The sequence below is a fragment of the Strongylocentrotus purpuratus genome, unplaced genomic scaffold (assembly GCF_000002235.5).
Source record: "Strongylocentrotus purpuratus isolate Spur 01 unplaced genomic scaffold, Spur_5.0 spur5_scaffold_9, whole genome shotgun sequence".
Classification (NCBI taxonomy): domain Eukaryota; kingdom Metazoa; phylum Echinodermata; class Echinoidea; order Camarodonta; family Strongylocentrotidae; genus Strongylocentrotus; species Strongylocentrotus purpuratus.
Genome location: NW_022145615.1, coordinates 32,113,752 through 32,133,629, shown reverse-complemented (window position 1 = coordinate 32,133,629; position 19,878 = coordinate 32,113,752). Strand labels below are relative to the sequence as shown.

The window sequence follows — 19,878 nt, the reverse complement described above, 5'->3', positions numbered from 1 at the left end:
TTTGGTCAAAACTTAAGAACAGACATTTCATGTGTAGCTTTATAAATCTTGACTTAGTTGAACAAAGGTGGACATTGTGATTTGATACTAAATTTTACATGCAATGTTTCTCTGCACTAAGTTGGTGATGGTAAGATAGAAAATATAACTTATTCATCTTGAGCTGATGCTTTCCAATCTAGTCAAGAAACTGCAGAGCACCAATATCCAGTTTCCTAGTCAGAACCACAGGTGAGACTGAATGATTAATTAAAACTTATCTGCACTAGTTTGGCCAGGAGGGATTAGACCTCCCTGCCTGGTCACTGGCAGGTGGTTATCTCATCAAATCAGCTCTCAATTAACATAAGAAAAAGGGGATGATGGGGGACCAACGGGTGAGGGCGCAAGTAGATACAAGTAGTGCAGTCCTGCTTTAATATCTACTTTTGATTATGTCAGGCTTTGATGACAGCCAGCCATTTGACACCTTTCTTTCCTTCTTTTTCTGACACTGGTTGGGGTTGAATAAAAGAAGCTTGAAAGATGAAATTGCAAGTCCATTCATTTCAATTTTCTATCCAAACATTAATGCTATGACTTTTTATCTTCCTCATCAGGATGTCCAAGGCTGAGCCGCTCTTTCAGAGAATCTTCCCCTGGAATCACTGATTTCTGCCCGGTCAGCAAGAACCTGTCTATCTTCTGGGTAGAGTGGATCTCCTCTTTTGGGGTGGCGTCGTGGTCCTCGGGGTCGGCGGCATCCAGCTGTTTCTGATGGTTGGCTAGGTTGCCGTAGATGGCCATGGCCTGTCAACAAAAGTATAATGAAATCAAAATATTGTATGATCCTATTGGTCTCTTTTGTAACATCATATGTCAGAAGTTGCACTTTTCATGTCGATGGGAGAAACATAGTACAATGAAACCTGTTCAGAGAGACCCCACAGGGGATTTTTAAAAAGGGGTCCTAACAGGCAGGTGGTCTTTATCCACATGTTTCCTTCGACACATGCTTCAGTTAGAAGCATATTTTAATGGAAACAAAAACATGGTCTTTATAGACAGGTGGTCTTTCTATACAGGTTGTTATGATACACGGGTATGAGTGTATCGTTGATTAAACCCTGAAAAGATTTGGTTCCTCCTCAAACTATGTAGGCTAATTCAATGTTATGTATTATGCTGACAACCCTTTTTTTTGGGGGGGGGGTACTTAAAATGTCCTTTGAATCCAACAAACTAATATAATTCTGACCTATTGCTTACTTATGTATATTAATACTCAAGATTAAAACTGTAAATGAATACTTCTATGTAATATCACTGATAGAATTCTTGTCAAAATGGAGAGAAAACTTGCAACCTACCTGGCCAACCATACTGCTGATATCACCAGTATTTGATGGAAGAACGATGGTATTGGAGGTCTTTGCTAGTTTACTGAAGGCTGCTACATACTGCTCTGCTACAACTAGGTTTGCTGCATTAGCGCCATCCTAGAAACAGAGCATGAACAAATTATAAAATTCCATTTAATAATAATAATAGCTCACATTTATAATGTGCCTAATACATGAACTTTGTTTCTAGGCGCAACACATATTATTACCCCGGTCATCGAATTCAAGGTTACCCAATGGATACACAATTTCCACTCCCTGGGGAGCATTCCAGCTAGTCGCCATTTTACAAATATCATACAATATATCATATTGTGGATGATACAATAGCATCCGACTCAAGGAGCTGAAAGAAGGAAAAAAATTATGCATCATTCCTTGTTTTGATGCCAGTGATGTAATGATTTAAAATAAAAAGCGCCAGAATCATTAAATTGGCAACACATTGCCAAAGTAAAGATCATTGTAGTCTAATACAGTTGACAAGCTCTTTAAATGTTGCCAGAAGAAATATATCTTCAATTCAATTTATTTATATTTTCAACAAAACATTACGAATCAATTATAAACATTTACAACAATTTAGGAATACATATTGGAAACAGGCAAGGCAAGTGCATATGTATTCTTAACAGGGTAGAAGTAAAAAACAAACAAACTTTTGCCAATTTAAAGAAGACCAAAAAAAGGATTTAGCCGCTAAAAATCTTCTATCGCCAACTGACCTTGGCCCCCATAGCTTGTGATATCCTTGTCAGGGCTTCTGCTCTAGCTTTAGCCTTAGCTATAACAGCGGATGCCTCTCCATCAGCTCGGTTGATCTCTTCTCTCTTAATGGCTTCGGAAGCCAAGATGGTGGCGTTCTTCTTACCCTCAGCTACGTTGATCTCATACTCTCGTATACCTGGAATGATGTCCAAATACAATGATTATTAGAAGCCAGGAAATCACCATCTTGAATATCTTTAAATCAAAACTGAAAGCCCATCTTTCCCATTAACTATAAATCTAAGCATAACAGGAGCTCTTGTAGCGCAGTAGAACATATACTTAATGTTGGATAGTTTCTGCGCTCTATAAATGTATTATTATTATTATGTCTCCTCTTTTATGGGAGTTTGTATTTCTTCTACTGATTCATATCTTTTGTTGCATTAAGCATCTAGTTACTTGCCTATGTTATATAATGTATACTTGTTATCAAATGATACACATAGTTGCATATAATTACATCTATAAGCTACACTTGAAATCTGCATCTGAAGTCTGTTTGTGCTTTAATGACCCATACAATTCCATACAATAACATTAGCCTTCACAATGGAAGAGTGCATTTGATACCTTCTGATTCTAACACCACAGCTCTCTTGCGCCTTTCTGCTTCAACCTGCATCTGCATGGCTTCCTTGACTTTAGAAGGCAGTTCAATGTCTTTGATCTCATACCTGAGACACTTGATACCCCAAGGTTCCATGGCTGCATTGTTAATAGACTCTGTATGGCATATAAAGATAAGATATATTAAAGGGAGTCACTCGTCAGTTTCCATGTGCAGAAGGCCATAATTCGCTGACACCAGACTTGGTGGAAACACTGCACACAGCACACAGCAAACCCGTAGACCAGTCAAGAATTCCCCCCTAATCTCTCAGAGAATACTCCAGAGTCTTCGGGTGGCGGAAAAGCAAAGCATTACATATAAAGGTCTAATGGTCATAAAACTAAGGCTAACCCTGGTTATTGACAACACATGTTACTGGGTAAACACCTCAACAGTGTTGAATTCCCCATGAGAGCTGACTACTGAGTGTTTTTAAATATACAAGTACTATCATGACAAGCTCAAATGTCATTAATATTGTACTTTGTAGATGCTTATACAATTAATTGACAAAGGATTTGCATGTTTTGGCTGTGCAGATATGGGGGGGGGGGGGCTCTACTTCTGATATTCTCAATTTATGATACTCACAGAATGGAGTGTTTCCAATTATCATACAGCATATCTAGCCGAGTAGCTGTATACTTTAAAAGAATCAATATAGTGAATATACACATTTGAATTTGACTTGACAAGTCAAGCATACATACTAAAGGGACCTGAAGGTCAGTATTATTATTTTTTCTTCAAGAACTGTTACTTGGAATTCATTATAAGTTACTATGGTTCTAATATAGCAGGTAACTTGTACATTGCACACAAATATTTCTTGTTTTACTATCTGTTTTTCTTTTTTTCATTTAATTATCTTATCCAACAAAGCATTTTCCTTCTTCTTTCTTTTTCTTATTTGTACATGATATGGAGTTTGTATTTTGACTTACCTACTATATTGATGTTAAGTGATTCTCTTTCCTTGAAGACATGATCTAGTGATATTTTACCAATCTCTGATCTCATTGTTGTCTGAGCTAGCTGTGTGACTGCGTACTCGGGATCCTCGACACCATAGCTGGCCTAGTATAACAGCATTGTCAAAAGAATAGTATACATTATACTTGAATATTCATAATATGATATTTAAAAAATTATCTTTTACATCTGGTCAAACTATGCAATTGCAAACATTTATTCAAGATATCAAGAGGATATCGTTGAAAGCTTGTTGTTCCAGCAGTTCATTTACGAAGAATCCAAAATAGACCAGTTGAATTAGTTTCAACAACTTAAAGGTAATACAAAGTTTTGGGAAATTTTGAAAATTGGGTGAATAGTGAATCTTTACAATGTTGTTATATTTGGATGCCCCTGTGGATGTATTATATGCACCCCAAAAATTAGCCCCTAAAACACTTCTGTTTTCGAGAAAAATTGAATATAAAAATTTACCTGTGCTCCCGGTAAATTTTGATAATTTTCAAATAGCGCCTACGACCGTACAATGGTAGCTGCGACCTTGAAAATCTCAGAATATGGAGTTGTGATATATAACTTCCAAACGGGAATAGCTAATTGGTCAATTTTAGTCAAGAAACATTGTTTCGTAGCTAAATTAATATCTTGACCTTGAGAGGGAGCTATACAACATAAAGAGTTTATTATTTATGATTTCATAACTTTAGACTCGATTTCAATCGCAACAACGATCACTGAGTATTGTAGGATCGCATATGCTTCCAATATGTTAATTTGAACCAAATTCATAACCCCATACCAAAACTTTGTAATACCTTTAAAAGTAAATTTCCTCAATATCTACTGATAAATCATAGTTAAAAACAAAAACCCTCTTTGCTAAAGCAATCATGTACAGAAACACCATCCTTCTTCACAATTGACATAAACCCTTTCTATCAACCTAATTTACAATCACATATACTTTGTTGGACTGCAATATCATGTCACTGGCTCATATACTAAACTTTAATTATTACTAAGATAAAAATAAATGTGAACAGATTTTGAGAATATTACCTTGTATGCATCCATGACTCTTAGATATAACACTCCATCTATTCTTAGAGTCACATTATCTATACAGAAATAAAAGAAAAAACAAATAGAAATAAAATGTGAGAGAAGGCATATCTAATGATTGGTAATAAGTATTTCATCCGAGTAACTTTTCAAACCTGCAGTATGCTCCATATTTGTACTGAAAACATTCTTCATGTCATATATACAACCAAACATTGAGAACAAAACTGGAGAAGTCAGAATTTGACAAACATTCTCAGATTTTGTAAATTTGTTATAACTCTCTGAAATGTTGAAGTTCTTGAAATCATGTAAACACTCTCATGCTGAAATTTCTGATCCTGATATAAAGTAAAATTGAAAAAGAAGAACCATGCTGGTCCAGGATGATTTGTTCTATGAATAATTTTGATCCTGCATAAATATTCATCCATAACCTCAGCACTTTGCACTGAACTTAGTAGCATTACATACATGTAACCTAATAGAATAGAATAAATGGTTAAAGCATATGAAAATACACCTCACCGTGAGTTACTGCACTTTGCTCTGGAATGTCGATAGCAATTTCTTTCAGACTCTGAACATACTTGATCTTGTCAAGCACTGGAATCAATAGATTCAAACCCTGAAACAAAACACATGATTTCAAGAAATATTATGGGCACACTATCGACTCGTTTAAAGTACATTTCACATAAATCTTAGGGATAAAATAACGTGTTCACAGAAGATTTCAGGAACATTTTAGGATTTAACTGTGTTTCTCCAACTGAGATGGTGACAATTATTCATATATGTGTAAGCTTATAATGAATTACTTTATGGTACTGGTAGACTGCATTATTAGAAATGAAGAGAAGACCCATATTCTATCTTTTTAATAGAAACAAAAGTTTATAAATATATTTTTAAGAATTCAAAATTTAGCATTGAGTAAATATGTTCCAGTAAAAACAAGCAGGATTACACAAAGTATTGCATGATTTTTTAAGTTTAAGTAAAGTGTACCGGTAATCATAACAAAATGCATAATTTATCAAATACAGAGGATATAGCGTTCACATACAAATACAACTTCTCTATCCTATCCTGGCTGTGGAGAAAATGCCAGATTTTCAAGTAATTTCTACCGGTTCTTTCAATTTCCATACTTTATTTCATATCAGTGTTCGGATGATTTTATGGTTTTGGTTGAATAACATATCTTGAGTATTGAATAAAGAAATGTTTATTTGGGTCAGCTTCCTTTATTCTTATACTTTGGACGGGCATGATAGCTCATGTTTCTGTTTGAAAAGAAATTGTAAAAGGCTATAAAAGTGTAAAAACACAGACTGCAAGAACATTGCATGACTACTACCCCCCCTCCCCCCATGTTGGCTATATAGAGGGAGCAAGTAGATACAAGTAGTGCGGATTCATGATAACTTTCTGATAGAACTTACAGGTTGAAGTACTTTGTAGAATCTGCCCATCCTTTCCACCACCCACGCTTCCTGCTGAGGTACAAAGAGGATCACCGTGTTCACTGCACCACCTGACAAACATCTTGGCTGCTGGGTAACTAGACACTGCTGAAGTCTCTGTCAAAGAAAAATAGGATATAACAGATTGACAATGATAGATATATCTTGATAGCAAAGCATTTTTAAGGTGTAATATTATGACTATTAAGGCTCCTCATCAAGTCTACTCTGATAATCCAGTCAATGAAAGAAAAAGGGAAGGAAATGTAGTCTTGACCGACATACTGGTACTTAGTTTATAGTAGTAACAAGTATGAAAGTTCTTCATCTTCATATTCATTCATAATTACAAACCACTTGTTTCATTTTCAGAATTATGCCCTAGGCCCCGCCCCTGCTCCTGGGCCTGGCTTCTGATCACTGGTCTTGGCCTGCTTTGCCTCGGATTTGGCTTATTAAATGGTTTGAAAGTTTGGAATAACCGACCCAGCCAGCCCAGTGGCATCGACTTAGTTTCTGGTATAATTCAATGAAACTTTGAACCAACACTCCGGCAAGTGACTTTGTTAAAAACGGGATTCGCTACATGCCCACTCTCGAGCAGGTTCTTGGGAGTTGTGACAAGAACTACAGCCCATGGGCGTTTCAAGAAACTGTAAAGAAAGTTCAAGTAACATCCAATTGAAAATTAAATGTGTGTAGACTATTACTATATACAGTTACTTATAGTACCCCGGGACTTGCAAGTTGACTTTGTACTTTCTAAATTTCAGACCTGGCAACACAGGCTGAAAAGACATATCTTCTTTGATTAACTTTTTCTCTTGAAGTCTTTGTTTAATTTAATTTACAAGAGATTAATGTAATAATTACGGTATATTTTGTAATCATTCATTCGTCTACTTCTTTATAACATTCTTGAACCAAAACTGCAATCTTGATTTTATCATTGTTATGTCTCTAGAGTCTTTTGTCTTTCTTTTTTCTTCCATTATTTAAATATCTTCTGGACATTTCAAACGCATCTTCTTTATAATTTGTTTGCATAATATAATGTATAATATGAAGTAGGGTCTACTGGTTCTTTAATGTATTCGTTCTCCTAGTTTCCTTACTCACCTGAAGCCCACTAAGCATATGTGGCGCTAGTGTAGCAAGGTATCCAAAATATAGCCTACTAAAACAGACCCCAAATTTTGTGGTCATCATTACCCTAACCCTAACCCTAACCCTAACCCTAACCCTAACCCTAGAACCCCAACCCTAACCCTAACCCTAACCCTAACCCTAGAGATAATGATAAACACGAAATTTGGGGTCTAAAATTTGAGGTATGTTTTAGTAGGCTATATTTTGGATACCTTGCTACACTAGCGCCGCATATGTATCTATTCACTTCCTTTACCATGTTTTTGGGTCATTCCATGTCAAATCACCCAAAAAATCTTAAAATCTTAACCCGACCATTTTTGATTTTGATGAAACTTAGTGTAGATCTAGACCTACTTGTTGAGTGTAATCTCACAGCACCAAATCCCAAATTTTAGGTCAATCGGGTGAGGGATTTGGGAGATACGGCCCACCAAATTTTGAGATTTTTTCAAAAATGGGGGTGGCGGGCCTACCTTTGAACCCTTGTATCTCGAGACCTAATGGGTCCCCAGATGGCCCGTGCAACGCCGCGCCCTGCGCACACCGCTCGGCTAACAAGCCCCAACTCCGGGGGTCAGATCCGGGCGCATGCAAGAGCTGGATATAGAGTTTCGGACAGTTACACCATTCATTCACAGACACTGCACTCCTCACTCACGCATAATTCACGAAAGAATATCAGAGATTGTAGATTACCTGTGAAGTTCTTTGAAGAGACCCAGCTCTCCTGATCATTGTCGATATAGGTAACATCTTAAAATCAATATCTTTACAAGGAAATTCGTAATTTATACTGTAGTAGTGTGATGAAATCTAAAATTTTCTTGCATAAAGTTTCACTCAGCATGACTACATCATATGGTGAATGGAATTGTACAAATTAGAAAGGAATATAGGCCATAAACTCGTACACAAAGGCAGAGGTGTTTTTGACACTGTTTTTTGTTTGTTTGTTTTTCACATTTATGCGTAAGAGAAGTACCCTTTGATAATTCCGAAAGACACCCATTACATGGGCAATTCGGTTAATTATCTTTTTCTTTTTTTTAAATCAGACTTGCTCATTAAACTGAGAGTATATGTGAAAAAATATATTGATTAAGCTTCATCTTGTTTTTGCACACAAATTACAATTTGTAATCAGATTTCATATTGTACTGAAAATAGTGGTGTAGTATGACTGATGAGGAGTTGTGTGCCTGCCGGCTGCTGGTCTAGACATTAACATAAAAAAATTGAGCTCTGACTTTTGTCCTTGCATGGATCGATTAATGAAAAATTAATCCATCTATTGTGAATTTATGTATACACTTCAAATTACTGTTTAATTGTAATCAATGTACTGTAAATAACCTAGAGGTCGAATTGTGACATGTGTGTATGTTTTTTTATCCTGTAATCTTTGCCAGATCTCACGAAAGTTCTACATGTACATGAGCAGTACCATTAGCACGCGCACAGGGTATTCCATGAGATCGACTCGGTCATGCTTTAAAAACTTTGGTCATTATCTTTTTTTTCTGTCATCCTATTTCAGACAAGATGGAAAGAAGGTGGGAAGAAGAACAAAATGACATTGGAGGGGAAGATCCAGAAGAGGAAGATGATGTTGATTGGAGGATGCCATCAGCATTGGGTTCACCCAGCATCAAAGCCCCTTCCATGCTAATACAGCCATCATCCTCAATTGGTAAACTGCAAAATCACAATTGATAGCTTTAAATTTCATTTCTTAATTCTGATGTGGCTGGCAAATATACAAAAAGCTGACACCATATATTTGTGTCTCAGTCATTTTAATGTAGATCGACTCGGCTATAATGTGGACAAACCCCATGGAGTTGACAACTCTTATAGACATAAATAAACGCAGTATATCTTGACTTTTGTTGTATTAACTTAGTAATATTTACTGAAGCATGCACCCTCCTTTTTATCGTATAAATTTGAGAATCAAGAAAATAACATGTGCAATTGTAATATCTTTGTTGTTTTTGTTATCATTTACTACCAAGTAGTCTTTGTTGTTGCTGTTGTTATACTGCTATTCATGTCACCAACCTATAACACTTTGAGGCAAGTAAAGAATAATTTGTAATGCCAAAATGGGAGATGATGCACATCAAGGCAGGTTTGATATGAATCAAATGACAAGAATAATTTTAAGCCAGATTTTTCATATTATTACCATACTGCCCCCCGAATGTAATCTGCTTTTTCCACAAGAAGGAAGTTTTTCCTTGGAGCTTTTGAGGCCTATGCTATATAATTCAGTTCTTCTGGAGACAAAATATAAGCAAGCTCCCATGTATTTTAGCTTAATTTGATCAAGGTATATGTAACATTTATCAATGGTTATTTCTTATTTCAGCCCACAGAAGTGAGACGTGTCTGCAGTCCAAGCTGGGTCATTCTAGGACGATCGTTCATATTGATCTGGACTGTTTCTATGCTCAAGTGGAGATGCTTAGGAATCCAACACTGAGAGATAAACCATTAGGTATGTTCACACAAACCTCCTGCTGCCCATATACTCAGTAGAATCATAACAATTTAAGATGATGATGAAAGAATTTCCTGGGTTAATATGTTGAAAAAATTAAGGCTTTATTTAAAAACATTATATTACATTATTGAAGGGCAGAACACTTACCTTCAGCCTTTCATTATTGGTAATTCTTTGAGGGACAAGGGGACAGGGTTCAGAAAAAAAAGTAATTCAGTGTTTTTTTTTCATTCCAAATTTGAAGTGACCTTTCAGAACATTTGATTATGATAACAAAAAATATCCTGAACTGAATTTATTAACAGTTATGTTAACTGTTGTAATGTTTAAATTCTGGGAGTTTTTTTCATTTTACATAAAGTAGTACCTTTGTTGTATTTATTGTTTTACCATTTAATTATAAAGGTATCCAACAGAAAAATATTGTTGTCACCACCAACTACGTTGCAAGAGCCAGAGGTGTTTCCAAGCTTTCCTACATCAAAGAAGCTCTCATCAAATGCCCAGACCTAGTCCTTGTCAGTGGAGAAGATCTCACTAACTACAGGGAAACATCTACCAAAGTGACAGGTGAAGAGATATTTCTTGTTAGCATTTTGGGCTTCACTGCTACAAAGAGCTTTAACATACCTGCAATTAGCCTGAAGTTGGAGTAGTTACTTCATCAGCATTTCTTTTTCTTTCTCTTAGGATAGCCCTTATCTGGGAGTGTATTTTTGTCACAAACTCTCTTCAAACTTCAGTCATGTATTAAAATTTCAATGATTTTATAACAGTGGAAGAGTTTTAGTTTTAGGTACAGTCAGAGAAATAGAAAGAGAGAGAGAGAGAGAGAGAGAGAGAGAGAGAGAGAGAGAGAGAGAGAGTGAGGGTGTGTGTGTGTGTGTGTGTGTGTGAGCAAACAACTAGAATAGTACTTATCAGAATTAGGTAAAGTAAGGGATTGGGGACAAAAAATATATATCTGTACCCTCTATCAACTTGTTATTTGAATGTGCTTTGATACACTGATATAGTTTTCAGTTTGTGATGATTACAATTTTTCAAATGATTCGTTCTAAATCATTATACTTGCAGAATTGCTTGAACAGTTCTGTCCTTTGGTAGAAAGACTTGGCTTTGATGAAAACTTCATGGATGTCACCAAGCTGGTAGAGTCGCGCCTGACATCAACAGACTCAAAGAAACTGGTGCATATTGGACATAGCTATGAGAGTGATGCACAAATAGGTAATATACAAGTACTACCGGTACTGTGAGATGTTACAGATAGATTGTTGAACTGAAGCTGTTTTTTAAATATTACAAAATGTATTCGAACTCTAGATTTGATATTTATAAAATTTTATTTTAATGATAACAAGTAGTAGCTGATATCCTAAAAATTCTGGAATTCCTTAGTTGTTAGAAACCTCACGTTTAGAATTTTTTTTAAACAGAGTCACTGCTCCCAACCATATCAGTCTTGGAGATTTCCTGATGTGTAAAATCTCTTCTTAGGGCCTTCTTTCTCTTTCAAAATCATAAAGCTTGTTCCAAAATCTCACATATAAAACTTCAAACATGCCTTTCACTGTTTTCGCTTTTGCTCCACCCTCTCCTTTCCAGCTACTCAGTGTCAATGTGGTTGTAGAGATCGTCTGACCATGGGCTCTCACATTGCAAAGGAGATGAGGGACACTCTGAAGTCCAAGCTTGGACTGACCAGCTGTGCAGGAGTAGCCACCAACAAGCTTCTGGCCAAGCTTGTAGGAGCTCACCACAAACCCAATGACCAGACGGTACTCTTCTCTGAGTGGACCGATTCATTCATGCAGACATTCACCAAACTAAGGCAGATTCCTGGTGAGCTCAAGGAGCAAGTGTTTTGAGCTCTCACTAATTCAGGATTTTATAATTGCTGTTAGCCAAGAAGTCTGACAGCCTGGAATTAGATTTCCTTCTGAAAAAATAGACAACATGGATGTCCTTTGTTGTTGACAATCTGTGACTATATAGGAATATACCACATATTTTCAAACAGTAAACAAGGAATGTCTCTGTAGCATATAAACTTGTCACAAGACTAATTCTCAAGAGCTGGTCAATCTAATATGTATTTTATAATGAATAATAATGAATGTGTTTTATATGGTAAGTAATATAAATAACACAAAAGTTGCAGAAATTTCTACTATATGTTTGCAAAATCTGATAAGGTTTTGAATTGTAAAAATATATGAACTACACAGAAACATTTCATACCCTCTGTACAGATTACATCCCATGTTATGCCTTTAATATGATAGTGGAATGGCACAAACTTGTTGCATGTCAACTGTTGTTTATTTCAGTATAATTTTAGAGGTATGGAAATATTTTCTAATGTTAATGATTAATTTGAATGTTACGTAAATGCAGGAATCGGTCATTCTTCCGGCAAGAAGTTGAAAGGCATGGGCATACAGAACCTAGAGGAGCTTAGACCAACACCGGTCTCAACGCTTGCTGACCAGTTTGGTAAACAGCAGGCAGAGACAATGCTAAGACTAGCCCATGGAGTGGACGATACTCCAGTGGTCAGCAAAGGTCCCCCACAGGTCAGTGGACATACATGTATTTTTGAACAGATTACAATATTTGTGATGTTGAAATCAATCATTACAAAAGGGCTATATAATTGGTCTCTTTCATACTTGACCATTTTTTGGCAGGTCTCTTGATGGTAATCCAACATTTTCCCCATACTCTCATTGTCAAAATTATAGGGTTAGGTTAGACCTGCATTTGGTTTTTGAATTAGGTTTAGGGTTAGCTTTACCATGGTACAGTTATACTCATACATAACATATATCAAGGGGGTTGATTGGTTTTTCTATTCAGCAATACAAATAATAAGAGAAAACAGAATGGTGGGGAGCAGGGTCAGAGCAGAGGGAAAGTGAGGGAGAGAGAAAGAGGGAGAGAGAGAGAGAGAGAGAGAGAGAGAGAGAGAGAAAGAGAGAGAGAGAGAGAGAGAGAGAGAGAGGGGGGGGGGCAGGGGAGGGGGTGATACAAACAGACATGTTGATAGAATGATGTGAAGACAAGCACAGTATAATTTATTCTTGACCAATTGTACCACTTGTACATTTCATAATTTTTTCATTGGATCTTTTATATTCTTCTGGCAGAGTTTGAGTGATGAGGATTCCTTCAAGAAAGTTGGCACATTACCAGCAGCCAAAGAGATGATGACAGGCCTCATTAAAAATCTCATCAAAAGGTAATCCAATCTCTAATCTTTTTTTCATTCTATCTTTTTTATTTTCATATTTTACTCAAATAGCCAAGATTAAATTAAGGAGCTTATCAAAATCTTGCCAGAGGCTACGGACTGATCAGGGGGAGGGGGGGGGGGGGGGGGGGGGGGGTGTAGTAAAAAAGCAATTATGATGGGATTTCATCCAAGATTCAAGTGGTGTGATTCAAGGTATTACTGGTATTTAAAAACAATAAATCAATATGCAATAAGTCAGTTATATTTATGTAACTGCATGTACACAGAATAAGTATAATGGTACAGCTGATGATATACACTCAAGCTTTCCCAATTATTCTGAATATTTATGTGTTGAAACATAGAACTGTTTTCCCAATTTTACCCTGGGTGGTTAATAAGTTTTGGTGTTGAAGGCTTGCAGATGGGACACTTTCATTTTGTCAGTTATGTAAATTGAAAACATTTGTAGAAATATGGGCAGAAGTAATCATCATTTTATAAATGTTTTCTTTCTCAGATTACGATCTGATGGTAGGATTCCATATACTATGAGGCTAACCGTCAGGAAATATGTGCCAGGATCATGGCACAGAGAGAGTCGACAGACAGGGATCTCACCGAACCTCTTCCAGAAACATGGTGAGAGCAACTTTGTAAGATGGTCTGATTAACGAAGCATAAATGGAGTGGGAGTATTTGCCTTTTGGGGACAAAGCTCTTTCAAGAGGTAATCTCTCTGATATTATCCTCTGTTAAAAGGGAATGGATCCTTGTCTTATTGGGATAATTTCTTTTCCAAAGGTTGTATTCAAAATGTTTTATGAAATAAACCCAAGAAATGTAATAATGTAGGCCTGTTTTTTACAAATCTTCAAGGTTTTTGTGCAATATGGGTACTCCTTCTCCAATAGCACTTTCATGTATTGCTTGTAATGTACTGAAAATCATCTCTATGTCATAAAATTAGCCCTTAGTTGGATTGCAATAAAAATGATCAAAATATTTAGATAGATGCATATGGGTTATATTACCTTAGGCTAAACTGTATTCAGATGCTTCTCAAATGACCCCTCAAAAAGAAATTTCTATGTATTATTCTACATTTCTTAGATGATGCTAGCCTTCTTGAGCAACTACTGGAAGTAGCAGTTGGTCTCCTACAGAAGTTGATCGACACCAATCGGCCATTTCACCTGACACTCATCAACATCTGCTTCACAAATTTGAGGTCAAAGGTCACCAAAGGTGCAATTGATTCCTTCTTCAGCAAGCCAGCAGTGAAACCCAAGGGTCTGGTGACATTACAGTCTCAAGGTATGTGTGATGGAAAGACAGGAGAGATGGAAGTCCATTCTTCAAAGGATGACAGCATTGCCAATGAGTTAGGAGATCTACCGGCAGCCAACACTGAGGTCGTGGACAAGATGCATTTTGGAACTGTGAGTGGACACAAACCCAGGGAGGAAGAGAGATATGTAATCAAACACAAACAAAAGCAACCCAGCAGCAGCGGAAGTGTAGCAAGTTTCAGGACATCAGTCAATGTGACAGGCAAAGTAGAAGCAGAAGGGTCAAAGTCTTTCTTCAAAAAGCTGGGTAGCTCTCCAAGCAACAAATCAAAATCTTTATCGTGTAGAGGAGAGTTAGGAACTGCAAGAAAGCCTGAATCAGTTGCTACGGGATTGAGAGAGCAGTCGAGTTGGACCGTAGATACAGCCAGAGATGCTCCAGAAGGAGAATTTGATGAAGATAATTCATTGCTTCTTGAAGAAGCTATACGCTCGAGCCAGAATGTGGCTTTAAAGCAGCCTTCAAAGAGGACCCTTGAGGAGTCATCATCACATGACACAACAGAGTGCAGTGTGGATGATAGTTTGGCAAAAAGACTGAAGAATGATTCAGATCATGAAACAAAACCTACAACTATAAAACAGAACATGGAAGAGATAGAAATTCCTCCAGACATTGACAGGTCAGTGTTTAATGTGTTGCCTAGCAACATGAAGGAAGAGCTCATTGCTGACTGGGAAAGGGAAAAGAGGCGAAGAGAGGATGAGTGTCTGTTGGCTTCATCTTCACAGAATTTGCCTAAGAATAAGAAGTCTTCTTCGTCAGCGAAGAAAAAACAGCTTCCTGCTGTTAGGAATACCATTACAAAGTATTTCAAGCACTAATCCAGGGAACATTTGTATACGGAATGAATATAACGATAGGCTTCACTTGCATAGTGCTAAAAACAAACATCGCCAATAATCTAACTGAAATTTAGCGAAGTGTCAAGAAAATTTGAAGTCTGTTCATCATTTATTTATCAAGACCAGTTAAATACACACCTATTCCTTCTCGTACCATAAGCAGTACAGGATCAGTCATCAGAATACTGAATTAATTTGCGAACAAAATTTAAAGAACAGTACACTTTATCAAAGAAAGGAAGTCCACTTTTCATGATCAAGATATAGATTTCTCTTAATAATTTATATGATTAGCAGACAAATTCAAATGTCTTATTTTTTAAAATGTCAGAAATATACCGAAATGTTGACTTGCAGTCATTCCAGAGAATCAGAGAATTTAAGCCTGAAGAAATAAATGTATTGCCTGAAAAGAGAAGATAACTATACCAATACCTCCATGATGCATTTACTTTAAGTTGAAATCTGGTTCTGTATTTGACAGTTTCCATGTAGAAAATTTTGTGTTGCTCAGTAATGTATTGGTGACACAACCATAGTGGTGTGACGGTTATATTCAATAGTACTTCTCTCCACTTTCAGAATCACTCAGTTTGCCAAATCTCTACAAACAAACAAAATGCCTGAATATCAAATTACCAAGTACCAACTCATATAGCTTGGAAGATCAGTCTTTGAAATATATATATTTTTTGTATTCTTTAATCAAGAATTCAAGTAAATGATTTTATAAAGAATACATGAAATAAAATACTGTGATATTTTATTGCAGGAAATACTTATTGCATTGTCTCTTCTGGTGTCACTTGAGCATTCACTTGTAAAAAATGAGGATTGATGGTCATGTTTCACTAAAAATTATAAATACAAACTATCAAATGGAAATAATGTGAAAAAAAATGAGAACCACAACATATTATGGTTTTAAGTTTCTTCGCTTAAAGCACAATTAAGGTACAGTACTAGAGTTAGTCAACATTTTAAAGTCTTTTCCGGTGTGTGAATCGGGCATACAACACTAGATATCTAATTTGACGTGATGGAAATGGCATTCTGGAAAATCAACAGAAAAGTAAATAATTGATGTAAAAGAGAGGATTTATGGATAAAAATTGTGCTCTGGGAACATTTTCATAAAATGTAGATGGAGAGGTTGGCACATTGATTATTTTGAACTGATCATGCACTTGTGTTAAAAAAGAACAGGTACATGTATCCCTTTGTGCCATTAAAAGTACAGCATCTTTAAATGCAAGGCTCAAAACCAATAGGGGTCTGACATAGTTAGACCCCTCAAATTTTCACTCTGGGAGTCTGGACCCTCATATTATTAAAATGTTTATAGAGGGTGCATGGTTACACAAATAAAAAGAAAAGTGTACCCAGGCCCCAGGAAACAGAAGTTGATGGAGAGCACTGCATATAATTTTAGCATTCTCAGATAAAGTCCTTACCAGTATTTATCAAATCATTTACAAATGCATAGTCCTGCTGAGAGCCAACACATTGTCTTGTCTCATCAGTTTATACTCTATTGCATTCCATTCAGTCAAATGAGCAAACCCATCAAGAGTGAGTATGGTCCAAAGCACTCTGGATTGGTCTGTAGCATCCTAGTCACCTATGTTATAAGATCTGTAAAATCAAATTGGCTCTGACAGTGAAGTTAGAACATGATCCCTTATCTGAGACACGACTGAATCCAGCGAATTGCTAACATCCACAACAAGACCGTCTTCATCCGCACCTAGCTCCTCAAGAGTATCAAACTGAGATTGGAGGAGTCCAGGGTTAAAGAAGTGTCCTTTCCTCTCACTTAGTCGAGATGAGATGAGCTCCATAGTGCTCTTGAGATGGACGAACAGTACCAGGGGTGGTTTACAGCCTGTGAGGCCGCAACAGTCATCGTCCTTGGCAATGTAGTGATGCTCCTCCTGTTGTCTATGCAATGTTGTAGCAACATCTTGGACTGATGCTGTTTGTGTTGATAGACTTTGGTGAGGAAGATGATCCTCTTGTTTCCCGACCTGCAATTGATCCACCTCGGTATGAGTAGATTCCATCTCAGATGTGGAATCTGTTCTAACATCTTGTGAGTGCCTCTGTTTGAAGTTGGATGAGGAGCTCACATCAGTATCAAAGTATTTGGCGCTGCGTCCAGATAGCAGTACCTGTCTGTATTTGAGCTTCAACGCTGAGCACACAATGATGCCATGCTGATTACTTCTCTGCCATCTGTATGAAAATGGAATGTCACAACAACCAGTAACCATTAACATTAGCAAAGCACAATAATATATATCTATATATTCTTGTCCATCATCAAATTCAGAATTATTTCAATTCAGAATTACTTCCAACCAACTGTATTTCATACAACAATGCAGAAACAGTATATCTACTTATTGCAATTCCTGAATATGTGCCTGCAATAATACTTCCAAATTGTTGGAAGTATATCAAAGCAGCATGGCTTTCTCTTTTTATGAATGTACATGTATAACATACAGAATGAAGGAACAACAACAAGACAAATTAAATTAGAGAAGGAGGATGAAAAGAACCAAAGTGAAAAGTTGATGAAAAAAGCATGAATTCAAAAGTTAGCTGATTGCACACATTCTCTGGTTCTCACCTTTGTATTATACTATTCAGGTTCAGAAGCCATTGATGTCGGTCCTGCATTGAAGAATATGAATATAGTTTGGATAAGAAAATAGATACTACTACAAATCAAAGGCCTGTATTCTAATAAAACCTGATTTTGTCAAAAATCAAGCTTAGCAGAGAAAGTTAGTCAGAGGTATAAGTTTTGTGATCATAGAGTGAACGAGTAGAATTAGGACCAACATTTCAATTGTGCCTGACTTTGTCTACAAAGCTTGAAATATATTAGAAATTTGTAAAATACAAATTATGAAAAACAAAATAGAAATTTCATCATGCAAAGTGGCAACTAAGTTTTCAATTAGCCGCACTAAACATGCCAAGTGGCAAAACTGTAAAAGTTTCTTTAATTTTTGTTTAAATTTAGAAGTCTGAAACCCTTTATTAATCCCTTTAAAACTGGTGTATAATGCATACCGTATCATCAAGGGGAACTCCCGAAGACATCTTTGTTTTGTTGCTTGGTGGGTGATAGTCATCTCCATCTTCAAAAGTCCACTGAAGCTGAAATTTCACGATAATGAAAATAATAATAATATTGTTAATAACAATAATAACAACAAACACAACAAGAACAATAACAATAGTAATATAATCAGAATACCCCAGAAGGTAGCCTGTACTTATAGCGAAGAAGAAGAAGAATCAATAAACACATAGCTCGAAACTGTGGTATGAAATATTTTTTGTCAGGTTGCTCCATGCATATAAAGAAATCGAGAGATGTTTGTTTCAAGTACTAGTATATCATTTTCTCCCATCTTTGGTCATAATTTGATTTACCATATAGAGATTGATTCAAGGAAATCATACACACCTTTTCTGCAAGCATATGCCCAATTGTTGACCTGAAAAATAAAAAATATATTACTTTTAAATCATAACTAAGCAATCTTGGTAGAAGGCATACATTTTAGAATCAAGTTCCATTATACCACTATATTATAAAATAATGTTAAAAGAAAATGTCAAACTGTTGTGCATGCCTATAGTAAGATAAAGTACATAATCCGGTACATAATGTGCATAAAATATGGAATCTGATTGATATATGGGTACTGCATATCAGTCTAGTTCCATCATTTGTATCAGTGGTAGATTCGATATGGGCATGTCACAACCCCAACTCCATTGGTATTCGCTTTATCTGCTAGCTCTTTCAACATTCCTGTTGAATGAATGCTCATGGGCGAATCCCCCCCCCCCCCCCCTGCTTAGTCGATCTGTTTGACTTTGAGACAAGTTCTGCACTTGATTGCTCATAATTGTCTCCTTGTATTTTCCCTGATTTGTACATCTAATGAACAATTTAAAAAGGCACACCAGTTTAAAAAATAATGCCATCGATCGAAATGAGCTATATCTAACGCTAAAGACAAAATCTAAATCTATAGTATATATTTCTTCACTGTAGTCTAGTTGTACCCCGGGTTGTACCTCACAAAATTGTCATTTAAAATTTTAAATTATAATAAAAACATGTGCAACAGTAGACTCTAGTCTTTGATATTAAGATTCAATTTACTTACTTTCCGCTTCCACTCACTCCCATCAAGATCAAAATCATTTTCAAGAAGGTCTACAGAGTAGATGTACAAACTTGTTATTGTGTAGTTGGCCTTTAACTTCTCTTATCACAGAATGACAACGATGTCGATGATCGAGACAAAACAATCGAGTGGCCCCTCCCCCTCCCTCCTCCCAGTTTACGTTTACAGCTGATTGAGCTAAACACTGGGCCACGGCCACCGTATCGTAAACACCTCGGGCTCGGGCAGCTCAGCGATAGGGCGAGTTATCGGTCGCGTCGTCCCATATCCCCAGTGCCGGTGTGGCTGTAGGAAAGTG

The 19,878-nt window shown here is 36.5% G+C and overlaps 3 protein-coding genes across 3 annotated transcripts; 1 reads left to right on the top strand and 2 right to left on the bottom strand.

Moving 5' to 3' along the window:
• LOC578629 (stomatin-like protein 2, mitochondrial) lies at positions 1–8,287 on the bottom strand. The gene is made up of 9 exons (XM_011668001.2): positions 8,118–8,287; positions 6,249–6,386; positions 5,329–5,428; positions 4,798–4,856; positions 3,708–3,840; positions 2,724–2,876; positions 2,108–2,286; positions 1,350–1,478; positions 1–789 (listed from the first exon to the last, which is right to left on the bottom strand). Exons 1-9 carry the CDS (start codon positions 8,172–8,174, stop codon positions 574–576), a joined length of 1,164 nt encoding a protein of 387 aa, XP_011666303.2. The 5' UTR covers positions 8,175–8,287; the 3' UTR covers positions 1–573.
• On the top strand, positions 8,051–16,146 carry LOC580288 (DNA polymerase iota). Its single transcript, XM_780358.5, has 10 exons — positions 8,051–8,167; positions 8,959–9,111; positions 9,793–9,921; positions 10,333–10,497; positions 11,005–11,157; positions 11,536–11,772; positions 12,328–12,506; positions 13,080–13,171; positions 13,686–13,807; positions 14,279–16,146. Exons 2-10 carry the CDS (start codon positions 8,964–8,966, stop codon positions 15,340–15,342), a joined length of 2,289 nt encoding a protein of 762 aa, XP_785451.3. The 5' UTR covers positions 8,051–8,167; positions 8,959–8,963; the 3' UTR covers positions 15,343–16,146.
• LOC100893966 (probable gluconokinase) lies at positions 16,050–19,794 on the bottom strand. The gene is made up of 5 exons (XM_011668003.2): positions 19,560–19,794; positions 18,848–18,878; positions 18,448–18,534; positions 17,999–18,042; positions 16,050–17,598 (listed from the first exon to the last, which is right to left on the bottom strand). The coding sequence occupies exons 1-5, from the start codon at positions 19,595–19,597 to the stop codon at positions 17,007–17,009; spliced, it is 792 nt and encodes a 263-aa protein (XP_011666305.2). The 5' UTR covers positions 19,598–19,794; the 3' UTR covers positions 16,050–17,006.
• Positions 19,795–19,878: the final 84 nt, after the last annotated feature.